At 44.4% G+C, this 14,249-nt stretch overlaps 1 protein-coding gene across 1 annotated transcript in view; it reads left to right on the top strand.

The window, feature by feature from the left end:
* Nucleotides 1–309: 309 nt before the first annotated feature.
* ELMOD2 (ELMO domain containing 2) overlaps nt 310–14,249 on the top strand; it is a 35,362-nt gene continuing 21,422 nt past the window's right edge. Inside the window, exons 1-5 of the mRNA XM_044302194.1 lie at nt 310–440; nt 2,277–2,422; nt 3,130–3,158; nt 4,873–4,970; nt 6,043–6,172. Coding sequence (XP_044158129.1) covers nt 2,278–2,422; nt 3,130–3,158; nt 4,873–4,970; nt 6,043–6,172 — 402 coding nt within the window. The 5' untranslated portion in view covers nt 310–440; nt 2,277. The remainder of the gene's footprint in view (nt 441–2,276; nt 2,423–3,129; nt 3,159–4,872; nt 4,971–6,042; nt 6,173–14,249) is intronic.

The raw sequence follows: 14,249 nt of genomic DNA, 5'->3' as shown, positions 1-14,249 counted from the left end.
AACTCCCCGCCTTCAGCGCCATGTAAAATACATTACTTCACCTGCCTTCAGCCCCTCCAGCATACAGTCCCATGTAAAAATACATCACTCCCCTCTACCTTCAGCCCCTCCAGCATACAGTCCCATGTAAAATACAATATCACCCCCCTCTAACATACAGTCTCTTTCCTCCTGCCTTCAGCCCTTGCAAAAAATACCCCTAAGTGAAAAATAAGACTGGTCCTTCTCCTCCACACAGCGACCCGCAGCCTCCTCTCCTCTCTAACAACCTACTCTGTACTGAATCTCCTGCAACCCTGAGGCCCCGCCCCACGGATGACGAGACTCCGCCTCTTCCTATGACGTCATACCTGCCAGGAGCAACTCCATTCTAGTCACTACCGTAACGCTACATTATACTTGCGGTTCCGCGACTGCCTGGGAGTCTGCTCTTCCACCAGGTGAGGGCCCGCTGAATAAGTGCCTGCCGTCCATTACAACGTCTGTGCAGTTGCTGGTGTCTCGTCATCCCCGACCTATGGTCTTCTGTTACTAGACAGGCAGCCAGCCTCCTACAGGACGTCAGTCACACCGCCCTTCACTTCTAGCAGGAAAGTTTGGCGTTTTGTTTCAGTTGAAGATAACTTTCCCCCTTCCTATGAGATTCTGCTCAGTGTTTTTTACACGTCCCATTTGCAGTCTGTAAGGAAGTGGCACAATGTCCCCTGGTCCCAGCATGGCAGGAGCAGTAGTGTGAACTGCTTGTCTGTAATGATTATATATCGATGTGGTGTCGCCGCAGACTGACTGGTACATGCATCGCCCGCAGTCCCACACACCAGATGGACAAGCGTATTGGTACATCCACACATTAGGCTGGGCTCGCATCGCGTTTTTTTCTCCAGCCGTTTATATAAAAAACGTATACGTTAACGGATGCCTCTTGCATGTGGGTTCACATATAAAGTTTTTTCCATCCGTTTAACATATAAAAAAAACGCGTATACGTTAACGGAGGCCTTACAGTGGCATCTGTTCACCATAGAGTTGTAAAATTTGTAATTATATTTTTTTTTTTTTACTGTTGTGCTTTGCTACGCTTTTGTAAACTTTTTTTTACAATGTATACATCAAATGGATGGCAGTGATGTAGTACAGGACGTGTTATGACGGCCCATTCTAAATCCATGGCGTTAATGTAGAGTTAGTCCTCGCTCTCCAGATAAAACTGAGTCCGCTCTTCGGCGAAGGCTTTTTACAGGATTTTGGAGAGTGTCTGTGGGTATTTTTGCCCCTTCATCCAGAAGGACATTTGTGAGATCAGACACTGATGCTGGACAGGATGGTCTGGCTAGAAATCCCCATGGTAGTGTATCCCGGTGGGGTTCAGTTCAGGGCTGTGTGCGGGCCAAACTCATCCATGCCGTTGTAGCGTTACATTACCCTACTTCGTGAGATTTCCCTACCTCCTGACTTCCTGTCGCACTGCTAATAACGTAAGGAGGCGTTCCTGAGTTTTGATGATCTGCGCATGCGCAAACCGACAGTTTATGGAAAATCTCAGGAGAGTTCAGCTTCACACCGGGACACTGCGCATGCGCCGGCCGGAGTTAGCCGCGCTTGCGCACTGGGCCGTAATATTTCCCTACTGAGGCTCTCCTGCGCATGCACAGTGTCCTGGTGTGAAGCTGAACTCCGCTGAGATTTTCCATAAACTGTCGGTTTGCGCATGCGCAGATCGTCAAAACTCGGGAACACCTCCTTACGTCATTAGCAGTGCGACCGGAAGTTTGAAGGTAGGGAAATCTCACGAAGTAGGGTAATGTAACGTTACACCATCAGGGCTCATGCACGTCTGCCGGCCTTGCCTGTTCTGTGGGCCGCATATTGTGGTCCACAATATCAGGTGGGTGTAGCACCTGCATCCGCCCGATCAGAGCGCCGTAGCTGTACGCCACTGGGATTTCTGTGATGGGAAAACGAATTAAGCCAGCAAAGGATGTAATATGGACAATCACAATACATTAGTAAGTATTAACTTTCTCTGTGATGCATGGCATTTGGTGAAGTGAGACAACCCAAGAACCCTTAGACCATGAGACATTTCCAGTTTTCTTCCCCTTTACATATCTCCTAATCTTTTCGTTACCCTGTGAGCAGATTACAATATTTTCTTCGATGTGTGATTTTATAATTGTGTTATTAAGAATAGAGGGTTTTTGTTTTTTTACATGGATCATACGGCTCTCTTTAAACATGTTTTTGCACGTGTTAATTAATTTTTTTCTTTATTTTAGGATGCTTCTCTACATCTGGAAGTATCTGTACAACAATTTCTTTAGATTTTGGCTGAAATGGTTTCTCAGGCAAGTTTATGGCAAATGTGAGCTGCAGAGGATTTGTGACGGTTCCAAGGATGGTGCTCGAAGGACGCATAGGATAGGTATACTCTTATATTGCTTTTTATTTTTATAAATTTTTTACTGCTTTTTAATTTAAATGTTTTTGGGTTTTTTTGGGGGGGGGACTTTGGTATTTCCCCTATCCTTTGGATATTGTCTAAAACCTGAGAGCCCAGCCCAGCACCTTGCATACGCCTGTAGTTGTGCCTGGTTCTGCAGCTCGGCCTTGTTCCACAGATGACAACTGTTGTCCTGCTCCAGATCAGATAACTCTATCTGGGAGAGATTTGATGTGACAACCCAGTAAATGATAGGCTTGGTCAGAAGTTGCTTCATAGTGAGATGTTCCATGTGGGGTCCATGTACTGTAATGGGGCCTTGAGACTACTCTGGGCACTGTGACTATGGAAGTGAATGGTGCTGTGATCTCCATGCAGCTTTTTTTGATTCAAGGTTGACTACAGGTATACTGGAAAAAGGTACATGCTGAAGAAAAGTAGTCAGACTGCATGCCAAGCTATTTCATCAGGTACATTGATGGACTCCATGATGGAAACCGAACAGCCCTCTTTATAGTCAGTAGACTCAGTATGGTCCTCGAGGAGCCATTGGTTTCCATCTTGTGACAGATCCTGCAGTGTTGCAACAACAGATATGAATGAAGCCTTAAAATGTCTCACACCGTGTTACTGCGTTTCAAGTTGGAACAGGTATAACAGTATGATGATGCAATTTTTTTGTATTTTAGAGTATTCTTTGGAAAACTCAAAAAGTAAGGTAAGAGCAGCTTTCATCTGTTGGCTTTGTCATCAATATGTACACATAATTCATCCATTTATATTGGAGTTGTCAGTAGAGAGTCTTTCTGATTTATAGGGTTCAGATGGACATATTTTCTATCTGTTTGCTAAGGACTGTAGACAAACCCATTAAAGCCGATGGTTCAATTCACACGTCTGTTCTTCCGTCGGTCCATGCAGAGAAAATTGCACCATATTTTATTTTTTATTCCGTCTAACGGTCCTTAGGCTTCTTTCACACTAGCGGCACGGACCTCCGGCAGGCTGTTCCGTCGGGTGAACAGCCTGCAGAAGGTCCGTGCCGCTAGTGTGAAAGTAACCTTACCCACGTGGATTTTGAGCTGGCGTTTTTTTTTCCAGTAAAAAGACACCAGAATATGCATTTTTTTTTTTTTTTTACTGTGGTATTTGTGGCTTTGTTTTCTAAATGTGTGTCAACCATGCTTTTATTCACTTTAGTGAAAGGGATGTAATAGGCCCTGAAAATTTTTTTTTTTTGCATTTTTAAAAAGAAGGCAGGAAGGCAAAAAACACCACCCAATGAAAAAAACGGCTATTCCATAGACTAGGAATGCCCAACCTGCTGCCCTCCAGCTGCTGTAAAAGTACAACTCCCATCATGCTCTGCTGTAGGCTGTCCGGGCATGCTGGGAGTTGTAGTTTTGAAACATCTGGAGGGCCGCAGGCTGGGCATCCCTGCCATAGACTCTCAGCTAACATCTGGAATTGGAGTTTTTACTGCAGAAAAAGGCACACAAAAAAACACATGACTGAAAACGCAAAAGTGCAGAAAAATTCCAGCAAAAACATCCTGAGACCTTATTCATTCAAGTGTATGGGTGCACAAAAAAACGAGAGCCATATAGACCTTCACACAGACTGACAGACGTCCATTTTTTGTGGACATAAGTCAGGGCAGCCGTCGGAACCAGTCCCTAACAGATGGTGTCCCCTCTTCGGGATCTTCATCTCTTGGCCAGAGGGGAGAGCAGTGACAAGCAGCGTCTGTGACTCTGGAGGACCGTCATTACAGAGAGTTCCCATTCAAATCAATAGGTTATATCTACTGTAATGCGTTCTTTCCCCTGTTGAGGTGGCGCTGGGAAATTAAACATTTACTGCCAGATTTCCCAACAAATATTACTGGGGGTGCCGCTTTATAATCAGCTTTTATTGTCAATGGATCCTTCTAGCAATTAGGAAATGTACAAAGCGGAGAACCCATTCAATGTCATATTTTACAATGAATTATGTAAAGCTATGCATACACAGGAGGTAAGTCATGTGAGTCTCCTGCCTGTCCCCCAGCTTTGCATGTCGGGGTACAGAGCCATCTTGATATGCAAGATGGTATGAGATAAGCTGCTGCAGGAAGTGTCTTTCCATCTCTCCATTGAAATAAACATGCATAGTGCGCACATGCTCATGGTGGAATTGGGAGAGATGGCTATGATATGTATAACTATGTATATTGCAATGCTTCTGTTATATTTATGAGTAAGTAGCATTAAAAGTCTTCAGAGCCCATTGACGCTTCATATAGTGAGCAGACAGGTGCAGCACCGCATTGCCACTTACACATCATGCATGAGTATGACAAACCTATATGGCTTTATTCCTTTCAACAATGCAGACTATATATCGAAATGAAGTATGGATCTTTCACACGTACTGATCTTTCGCTTTCACAGGTGCTGAGACGTGCTGTAGACGACGTTGAAAATGAAGTTGACAGATACGTAGCTGATATTGTACAAGAAAAGAAAATCAATGTAGAAAAAGATAAAAGGTTTGTAGCTGATACAGACAGTGCATACTGGAAATGTGTTAGTGTCCCTGTGCTGTGGGACAACTTTCCATATGTCATGGTGACATATCCTGAGTTTTGATCAGTGGGGGTCCAAGGAGTCCTGAGACCTCCACCGATCTGTAGAACTCACATTGCACGCTGTCTCTCCTCTCTGTAGGAGACAGAATTGAGACAGACCCATAGTCTTTCTATTGGGTCAGTCTCGCTTCTGTCTCCTGCAGTGAGGAGAGAGGCTGCTTTCACACAAGCGAGTTGTACACTCCGGACTCGGAGCATGAATATAACACAGCACCCGGCCTGACCTCCTAGCACTGCCGGGGTTGCGTAGCTTTATATCGATTTATGATGCTATGTAACCCTTACAGTTCTGGAATGTACTGGATAACAGTGGCAGAATTATGTCACTGTTATCCAATACATTCCAGACCTCTAAGGGTTACATAGCATCATAAATCAATATAATGCTGTGCAACCCCGGCAGTGCTAGGAGGTCATCATGTGAAAGCGGCCAGAGGACAAGATATGAGTGCTTCTCTCTCCTCATTCTAACGATCAGTGGGGGTCTCAGCACTCAGACCACCACTGCCCAAAACCTTTGATGTCACTATGACATATCAAACATTTTCTCAAAGTACAGGGACACTTTAAGGGCTCATGCACACAAACTAATTTTTCCGTGTCCGTTCTGTTTTTTTTTTTTTGCGTCCCGTGTGCGGAACCATTGTCTTCAATGGGGCCGCAAAAAAAATATAGTAATGACTCCGTGTGCATTCTGTGTCGGTATGTCCACATGGCCGTTCCGCAAAAAAAACAGAACATATCCTATTATTGTCCACATTATGGACAAGGATAGGACTGTTCTATTAGAGGCCGGACATTCCGTTCCACAAAATGTGGAATGCACGCAACCGGTATGCGTGTTTAGCGGACCGCAAAACATCCAAGGGTTGTGTGCATGAGACCAAGGAATGAGATTCACCCTGCATTTTCTAGAAAGTGTGAAAACAATGATTTGGCCTTAGTAAAAATAAAATTAACCTTTTTGTTTCAGGATTCAGATAAACCTAAGGATATGCGTATTACAGATCTCTGGGTATAAGAATCTCTATTTGGATGTGGAGAGTGTAAGGAAGCAGCCATATGACTCCAACAATCCTCAGCATGAACAGCAATTAATGGAGGTGGGTAACCTCTCCTTGTTATCTTTCAGAACCAACCAGTGCATTAGTGATCGCAGTATCTGCCATTACCCATCTAATTATACTTGTCCGAAAGGTTTGTGAATTCTTACTTTATGTGGATTTGTCTGTGAATCGCTTCTAAACTGTGACCTTATGATAAAGTCAAAGTTTCCTTCCATGACAACCACTTCATTTATGAAGGATTGCTATGCAAGAACAATGGCACCAGTGACCAAGAGAACTTGGAACTTCTGGTGGAATACCAGACCACAGTACTCAATCATAATACTCCTCTTATCTAATAATATCATAATACACTTCAGAACTGAATTAGTTCCTAAAAAATGTTCTTGAACACACCCCTAACTGGTTACCATCCCTCTGTACCCTTACTGCAGACTGCTAGCAATTCATTCATAACTTCTAGTAGAAACAATAAAGGAATGGCACAACATACAGGCATAAAATAGATGCTACGGAATTATTATTACATGGGGAATGCATGAAGCTATTAAAACAGGCCTGTCAGGAGCGGTGACAGCTCCTCTTTAAGGTGCACTACCCAAGGAGAGAGAGTACCCCTCAAAGTCTATAGCAGAAGATCGTCTGCCTCCTAGCTGTAAACAGTGGGAGGAGGGAGATTCCACTCTGTTTACAGCTAACCTTGTGGCAGACGGTCTTGTGTCTGCAGGAGGATGAACAGACAGCATTTCTTCTGCTATAGACTTAAAGGCCCTTTACACAGGCCGACAATTGAGCAGAATATCTCTAACAAGCGTTTCTAATAACGGTCATTAGCGATGATGTGGCGGTGCAAATGCATCACAGATTACCCGATGAACGAGCAAAATGCTTGTTTGAGTAATTGTTTCTTTTGTGGATCACAAAAAATCATTGTTTTCAGGTGGCAGACTTTGCTGTGTAAACACGATTTGCTGCCGGGAAACAACGAGTCAGTATAGGGAAGAGTGATGGCATTAATGATCACTCCACCCCATACTCGGGAAGAGATCGCTGCATGTAAATACACCAGTCTCCTCCGCTAGGGATCAGCAGATGCTAGATCATTGTCCCGTGTAAAGGGACCTTTACTGCTACAGAAAATACAGAGATGACGAGGATGAAATACAGATGTATTTGTGAGCAATAAAAGTAGTAGGAAAGATTATTCAACTTAAAGGGTTTCTGTCATGGGAAAAATTATTATGTAGCTGACTGACATTAGCGATGTGCTAATGTCAGCAGTACATAACAGTATGTTTGTTAACTGCCTGCCTGCCGCCGTTTTCTTAAAAAACAGACTTTTATAATATGCTAATGAAGCCTCTAGGCCAGTGATGGCAAACCTTTTAAAGGCCGAGTGCCCAAACTGCAACCCAAAAGCCACTTATTTATTGCAAAGTGCAAACAAAGCAATTTAACCTGAATACTGCGGTCCAATATAGTATATCCTCTATGTACTTTATTATTTAGCTATAATAGCCTGCCTACATTCAGTGCGCTGCCTGTGCTGTTCATAGTGCGCCTGCGCTGATGAATGGCAGAAAAAGTCTAAGGCATATTGTACACCATAGACTTTTTCCAGAGTGCGGGTGCCCACAGAGAGGGCTCTGGGTGCCGCCTCTGGCACCCGTGCCATAGGTTCGCCATCACTGCTCTAGGCGCTATGAGGGCGTTGCTGCAGAACCTAGAGGCTCGGTCTTCTTGCCTTTTGGCATGCCCAGGTCCACTTGATTGACGTCCTTCTTCTCCGCATCGTCCTCATAATCCCGCGCCTGCGCCGTCCCGTTTAGTATTCGGCTCATATGTTAAAAGCCAACTATATTACTAGAGACAGAAAGCAAGCCAGGTGGACAAATCAAACCAATAATAATAACAATCACTAGCACCAATAGCCCTATGCCAGAAATGTGCCACATATATGTAATTATAACACTATCACAGATAGAAGCCTCAAATATGTGCACAGTGGCAAAGTACTGCTAAACAAACTTAATTGTACACATCAAAAAAGACTTTTTAGGAAACCAATAGAGACCACTCTACATAGTTCACTCATAGGGGATGCAAAATAGCCCGCACAAAGTATGTATAAGGCAAAAAAATATTGGAAAGATATAAAAAGGAGAGATAAAATTAGGGCAAAACATCAAGGGAAAAAAATAATCACCCACCATAGGCAAATCACCCATGTGTCCATAGATAATAGGCACATATAGCGGTAGGCTGATGTAAATTGATAAATATCTAAGCTCTAAAAAGAGACTTGCTAATCTCACTGAAATCTCAGAGACCCAGGCTATTGAAGCTGTAATTCTTATTTTGGCCATCAAGTGTCAGGCCAACATAAGAAATGAACAATTCTGTACCAATATGGATATATAATAAACATAATGGTAAAGAATAAAAAAAAAATACAGCGTTTTGTAGCCTTAAACACACGCTACAAAACCATAAAAAAGTGAATTAAAAAAATATAGAAAAAAAATAAATATAAGTTTAAAGCACCCCACTTTCTGTACAATAAAAAAAAATATACATAAATGACAAAAAATATAAACATAATCGGCATCACTGCATTTGAAAATGCCCAATATTTTTCCAATAAGGCAAATGGTGTTGCCATTAAAGGGAACCTGTCACCAGGATTTTGTGTATAGAGCTGAGGACATGGGTTGCTAGATATCCACTAGCACATCTGCAATACCCAGTCCCCATAGCTCTGTGTGCTTTTATTGTGTAAAAAAAAACAATTTGATACATATGCAAATTAACCTGAGATGAGTCCTGTTCCTGACTCATCTCACGTACAGGACTCATCTCAGGTTAATTTGCATATGTATTAAATCGTTTTTTTTTTGCACAATAAAAGCACACAGAGCTATGGGGACTGGGTATTGTGGATGTGCTAGCGGCCATCTAGCAACCCATGTCCTCAGCTCTATACACAAAATCCCGGTGACAGGTTCCCTTTAAGAGAGCTGAAATGCCGCATTGCTTTTGGGTGTAATAAATTCCACCTTCTTTTCATCACAAGACCGGCGTGCTGCCCTCTTTTCGTTGTTTCTAGTTTGCTGTTCCTGGTCCGAGAACTATTGCGGGATTTGCACCTGGCATACCTATAGAGTACTGCTGTTTTGTTTTTCTTTTTATTTAAGCTCTAAAAAGAGGCTTGGTAATCTCACTGAAATCTCACAAGGTGTCAAAAGAGAGATGCACATACAGCGTCCCAAAATGCTAGATGAAAGCAATACAAATAGTGGCTATGGGGAATCAGTGCAAGTAAATAAACATAAAATAATTACCCATATTAACAGGTTCGTTACCAAACAGTGAACATGTTTCAAACAGTTTAGGCCCGCGGCTAATGACTGCGATTTGCAATAATGCAGTCATTAAAGCTTTTAGATGCTGTGATCTGCGGCCAATGAGGATGACGGTAATTTATTTCAATACCCTGGGCTCTCTGAAGAGACCCAGGCTATTGAAGCAGTAATTCTTATTTTGGCCATCAAGTGGCAGGCCAACATAAGAAATGAACAATTCTGTACCAATATGGATATATAATAAACATAATGGTAAAGAAAAAATAAAATAAAATACAGCGTTTTGTAGCCTCAAACACACGCTACAAAACCATAAAAAATTGTTTTTTTTTAATATAATTATTTTTTTAAATGTAAGTTTAAAGCACCCACCTTTCTGTACAATAAAAAAATAAATACATAAATAACCAAAAATATAAACATCATCGCGTCTGAAAATGCCCAATATTTTTCCAATACGGCAATTGGTGTAACGGAAAAAAGGGTCAAAATGGACGATTTGCCATTTTTACTTCGCTTCTCTTAAAAAGTAATAAAATGTGATGTCATACACACTCCAAAATGGCATCAATACAAACTTTTCCCACAAAAAATGAGCCACCACAGTAGACTTAACTATAGAAAAGTTATAGGGGTCAAAATATGGTGATGTAAAAAAAAAAAAAAAAATTTTTAAAGTTTACATTTATTTTTCATACTATTTAGACACACAAAAAAAAAAATATACATATGTGATATCCTTGTAATCGTACTGACCCAGAGACTGAAGGGCACCGGGCATTTTTGCTTCGGAGGGAAAGGCGTAGGGACAAAATCCATAAAACGGTGGAGGATTCGCTTTTTTTCCCCCGCTTCCCACCACATTAGCACAGCGACCTCCACAGCATCCTGCCCCCTTAACAGTAACCTCCACAGCAGCCCGCCCCTTTATTAGTGACCTCCCCAGTCCCCTGTCTCCTTAAGTGATTCCCACAGAGCACCGTCCCCTTAACAGTGGCCTTTACAGCAATCTGACCCTTAACACTGACCTCCATAGCGGACCGTCCCCTTAAAGGGGTTGTCCGGGATTGGGGACATTACTCTAGTAGTACAAGTGTGGCATACACATTACATACAAGCAGGTAGTACCTTTGGCACAGATTTCTGCAGCCCCGTTTTCATCTTTGAAATTCATGGCCGGAAGTTACTGTTTTCTTCTCCTCAGTGACGTACTGGGTCCCTTGCAGGCAAGCAAAGCTTCCTCTTCCGCTGCTCAGGGAGCCCGGTGATGTCACTGGCAGCAAATGAATCGAGGTGAATATTGATGAGGGGCGGAGTTACAGCAGCTGGCCGGCATCCCGCTAAGCCCCACCCCCTTAACAACCAGCTCAGCCCCGCCCCTCTAGTTCGGTGAGCTTCAGAATGAATTGAGGTGAATATTGATGAGGGGGCAGAGTTACAGCGGAGCAGAGAGACAGCTGCTCAGGGAGCCCGGTGATGTCACTGGCAGCAAATGAATCGAGGTGAATATTGATGAGGTGGCGGAGTTACAGCGGCTGGCAGACATCCCGCTAAGCCCCGCCCCTTAACCCGCTCGGCCCCTCCCCTCCAGTCCCGTGAGCTTCAGAATGAATTGAGGTGAATATTGATGAGGGGGCAGAGTTACAGCGGAGCAGAGAGACAGCTGTAACCACCTGATGCTGCGCTGCCCCAGGACCCACAGGGCAGTGCAGCCGGAAGTCAGGTAAAGATAAACAGATATATAAACAATGAGTGGGGGACCGTTGGTGCCACATAGAAGTGGCAAAAATAGCTGAAAATGTATGGAGGCCTTTACTTGGATGTACATTGTGAGTAAACGTGTTGTGTGTTGTTTTTTTTTTTTTTTTTTTTTATAAACATTTGGTCCCGGACAACCCCTTTAACTGTGACCTCCACAGCAGCCTGCCCCTAGGGTGGCCAGAGGTCCTGTTTTAGGCCGGACAGTCCGGCTTTCAGACTCCCTGTCCTCCGTCCGGCACAGGGCCTGGGTGGAAACAGGGATGTCCTTTTGAACAGCTCACTCTCAGACAGCAGCACTGTGCTGTCTGAGAGTGAGCTGCAGGGAGATCTCTCCCACCCCTGCAGGTGACAGAAGTTGATTTTTGCCTTCATTTTTTCAATCCCTGTTGGCTGCGGAGTGTGAGGGGGCATGGCCTAACAGGGTAGGGGCGTGGCTTAGTGGGACTTGGGGGAAGGGTTTTAAAGACTGTCTTTTGAGGGTGAATGGCCACCCTATTTGCCCCCTGAACTGTGACATCCACAGCACTCCGCTCCCTTAACAGTGTCATCCACAGCGCCCTGCCCCTTTTAAAGAAAATCTGTCACCAGGATAATCGCTAATGAAGTAAAGCCATGACCTAATAGCACTTAGTACCTTATTTCTAGATGTGCCTTTGTTCCAGCAATAGATGTTTTCTATCTTCTGAAAATCCTGTTTATTTGGTATGCAAATGAGCAAGTAAGGTGCCCAAAGGGGCGTCACTCTTGCAAAAAGGAGCCCAGGCATGCCTCCTGCTAGTGCCCAAACCCGCCCTCATGCTGGGAGCAGGGAAAAGGGGGGCAGAGTTATGGCTTGAATGTGATGTAGGAGGAGTGGGTGGACACATTGTGGCAGGAGGCGTGCCTGGGCTCTTTCCTGCAAGATTGACGCCTCTCTGTGACGAAAAATGGCTGGGTTGTTATGGAAACCTGGTGTAAAACTGTGTGTATGTGGAGACTAAGAGCCTGCGAGCTTCTATTAGCTCCAGGCTTCTATTGGCTAATGCATTTTTTGGGAATATCTCACGCAGGGATGTCCTTTTGAACAGCTCACTCTCAGATAGCAGCACTGTGCTGTCTGAGCGTGAGCTGCAGGGAGAAAGTCACCGTTCCCCACCCCTGCAGCTGACAGAAGTTGATTTTTCCTTCATTTTTTCAATCCCTGTAGGCTGCGAAGTGGGAGGGAATGTGGCCTAACATGATTGGGGCGTGGCTTAGTGGGACCTCAGGATGGTGTTTTTAAGTTCATCTTTTGAGGGTGACCTGAATGGCCAGCCTACCTGCCCCCTGATCTGTGACCTCCATAGCACTGCGCTTCCTTAACAGTGTCAACCACAGCGCCCTGCCCTTTTAAAGCTGACCTGCAGCAGTGAAGAAAAATGGCTGGGTTGTTATGGAAACCTGGGGTAAAACTGTGTGTATGTGGAGACTAAGGACCTACGAGCTTCTATTGACTGTTAAGGGACATGTGACCGTCTGTATGGCAGTTGGGATATGAAGAGAAAGAACTACAGGCTTCTATAGGCTAATGTAGGTCATGTGATGTGCCATATTTGCATTTTTGGGGAATATCTCAGGAACGGTACATGCTAGAGATTTGGGACCCAGTCTAAAACCGGACACCTGCTGTACCTGTGCGCCAAATTTCGTGATTGTAAATGCGACGGTGCGGATTCCTTTAGCGGACACACACACACACACACACACACACACACACACTCAGCTTTATAATTTTTTTTTTTTTTTTTTTAACGTTGTGTCAACCTTTCCACTACCCATACACTGCCAGTGGTGAGCACATTTCATAAAAATGTATACAACTCATTGAATTCAATGCTAGTATAAATCAGTATTCTACAAGCTCCCCCTAGTGGTGGTTGCTGGAAAAATGGGATATCATTTAATTCTACAACCAAGAAGCACGAATAGGCAGGAGAAGCTGCATTTTACAGCTGCCGCTCCCAGTGGCGTCACCAGGGGGTGCCAGAGGGGGCCACGGCCCCCCCTACATCACATCACATACATCACATGTGATCCCCCAACTAAAAGCCCCCCCAACTGAGCGGCCGCAGCCGGGCACAGGGAGATGAGCGCTTCCATTGCTCTTATCTCCATAGTCATCTGCCTCACTGCCTGTGCTGTGGCAGGGGAGGGAGAGGCGTGTCCCTTCTCCTTCCTCTGATGGGCTGCAGGCACTAGGCTGGCAGCCTATCAGAGGCCGCCTGAGCCATAGAGGGCGGGACACAGGCCGGAAGAGACCTGCATCGCATCGCATCGCTGACATGGAGGTAAGTATAAGTGTTTTTTTGTTTTGTTTTTTTTTACAATAGTTTTACAGGCACATGGGGGGCTTATTACTGGCACATGATGGGGGGGGGGGGCTTATTACTGGCATGTTATTGGTGGGCACTATGGGGGTATCTACTGAGGCCACAAAGAAGGGGTATTTTATATGGGGGCTCTGTACAGTAGCATTTTATACTGGGACACATTATGGTGGGTACTATGGGGAAGAGGGGAGAGGAGCACTATGGAGTCATCTACAGGGGGCACTAAGAAGGGGTATTTTATACTTGCAAATTATGGGGGACACTGAGGGTATCTACTGGGGCACGATATATGGGGCATTTTATACTGGTACATTATGGTGGGCACTAGGAGGAAGGGGGGAGAGGAGCACTATGGGGTCATCTACGGGGGCACTGAGAAGGGGTATTTTATACTGGCACATTATGGGGACATTAGCTCAACTGGAGGCATTACAAGGGGGGATTTTTTTGCACTGTCACATTATAAGGAGAATTATTTCTACTGGGCATTATGGTGGGCTTTATTACTCCCCCATTGTATCACCCCCTAGTAACAGAACCAGCCTCTCCTAGCTCTGCTATCCCTCTGCCTCGTCTCCAAATCCTTATTATGAAATCTTTCTCATTAGGATAAAGCACAACATCAGCTCCACCGAGCCCCCC

Source organism: Bufo gargarizans, chromosome 1, assembly GCF_014858855.1.
Source record: "Bufo gargarizans isolate SCDJY-AF-19 chromosome 1, ASM1485885v1, whole genome shotgun sequence".
In the NCBI taxonomy this organism is placed as follows: Eukaryota; Metazoa; Chordata; class Amphibia; order Anura; family Bufonidae; genus Bufo; species Bufo gargarizans.
The sequence above is the reverse complement of the archived record's forward strand: the minus strand, read 5'-3'. Positions and strand labels throughout refer to the sequence as shown.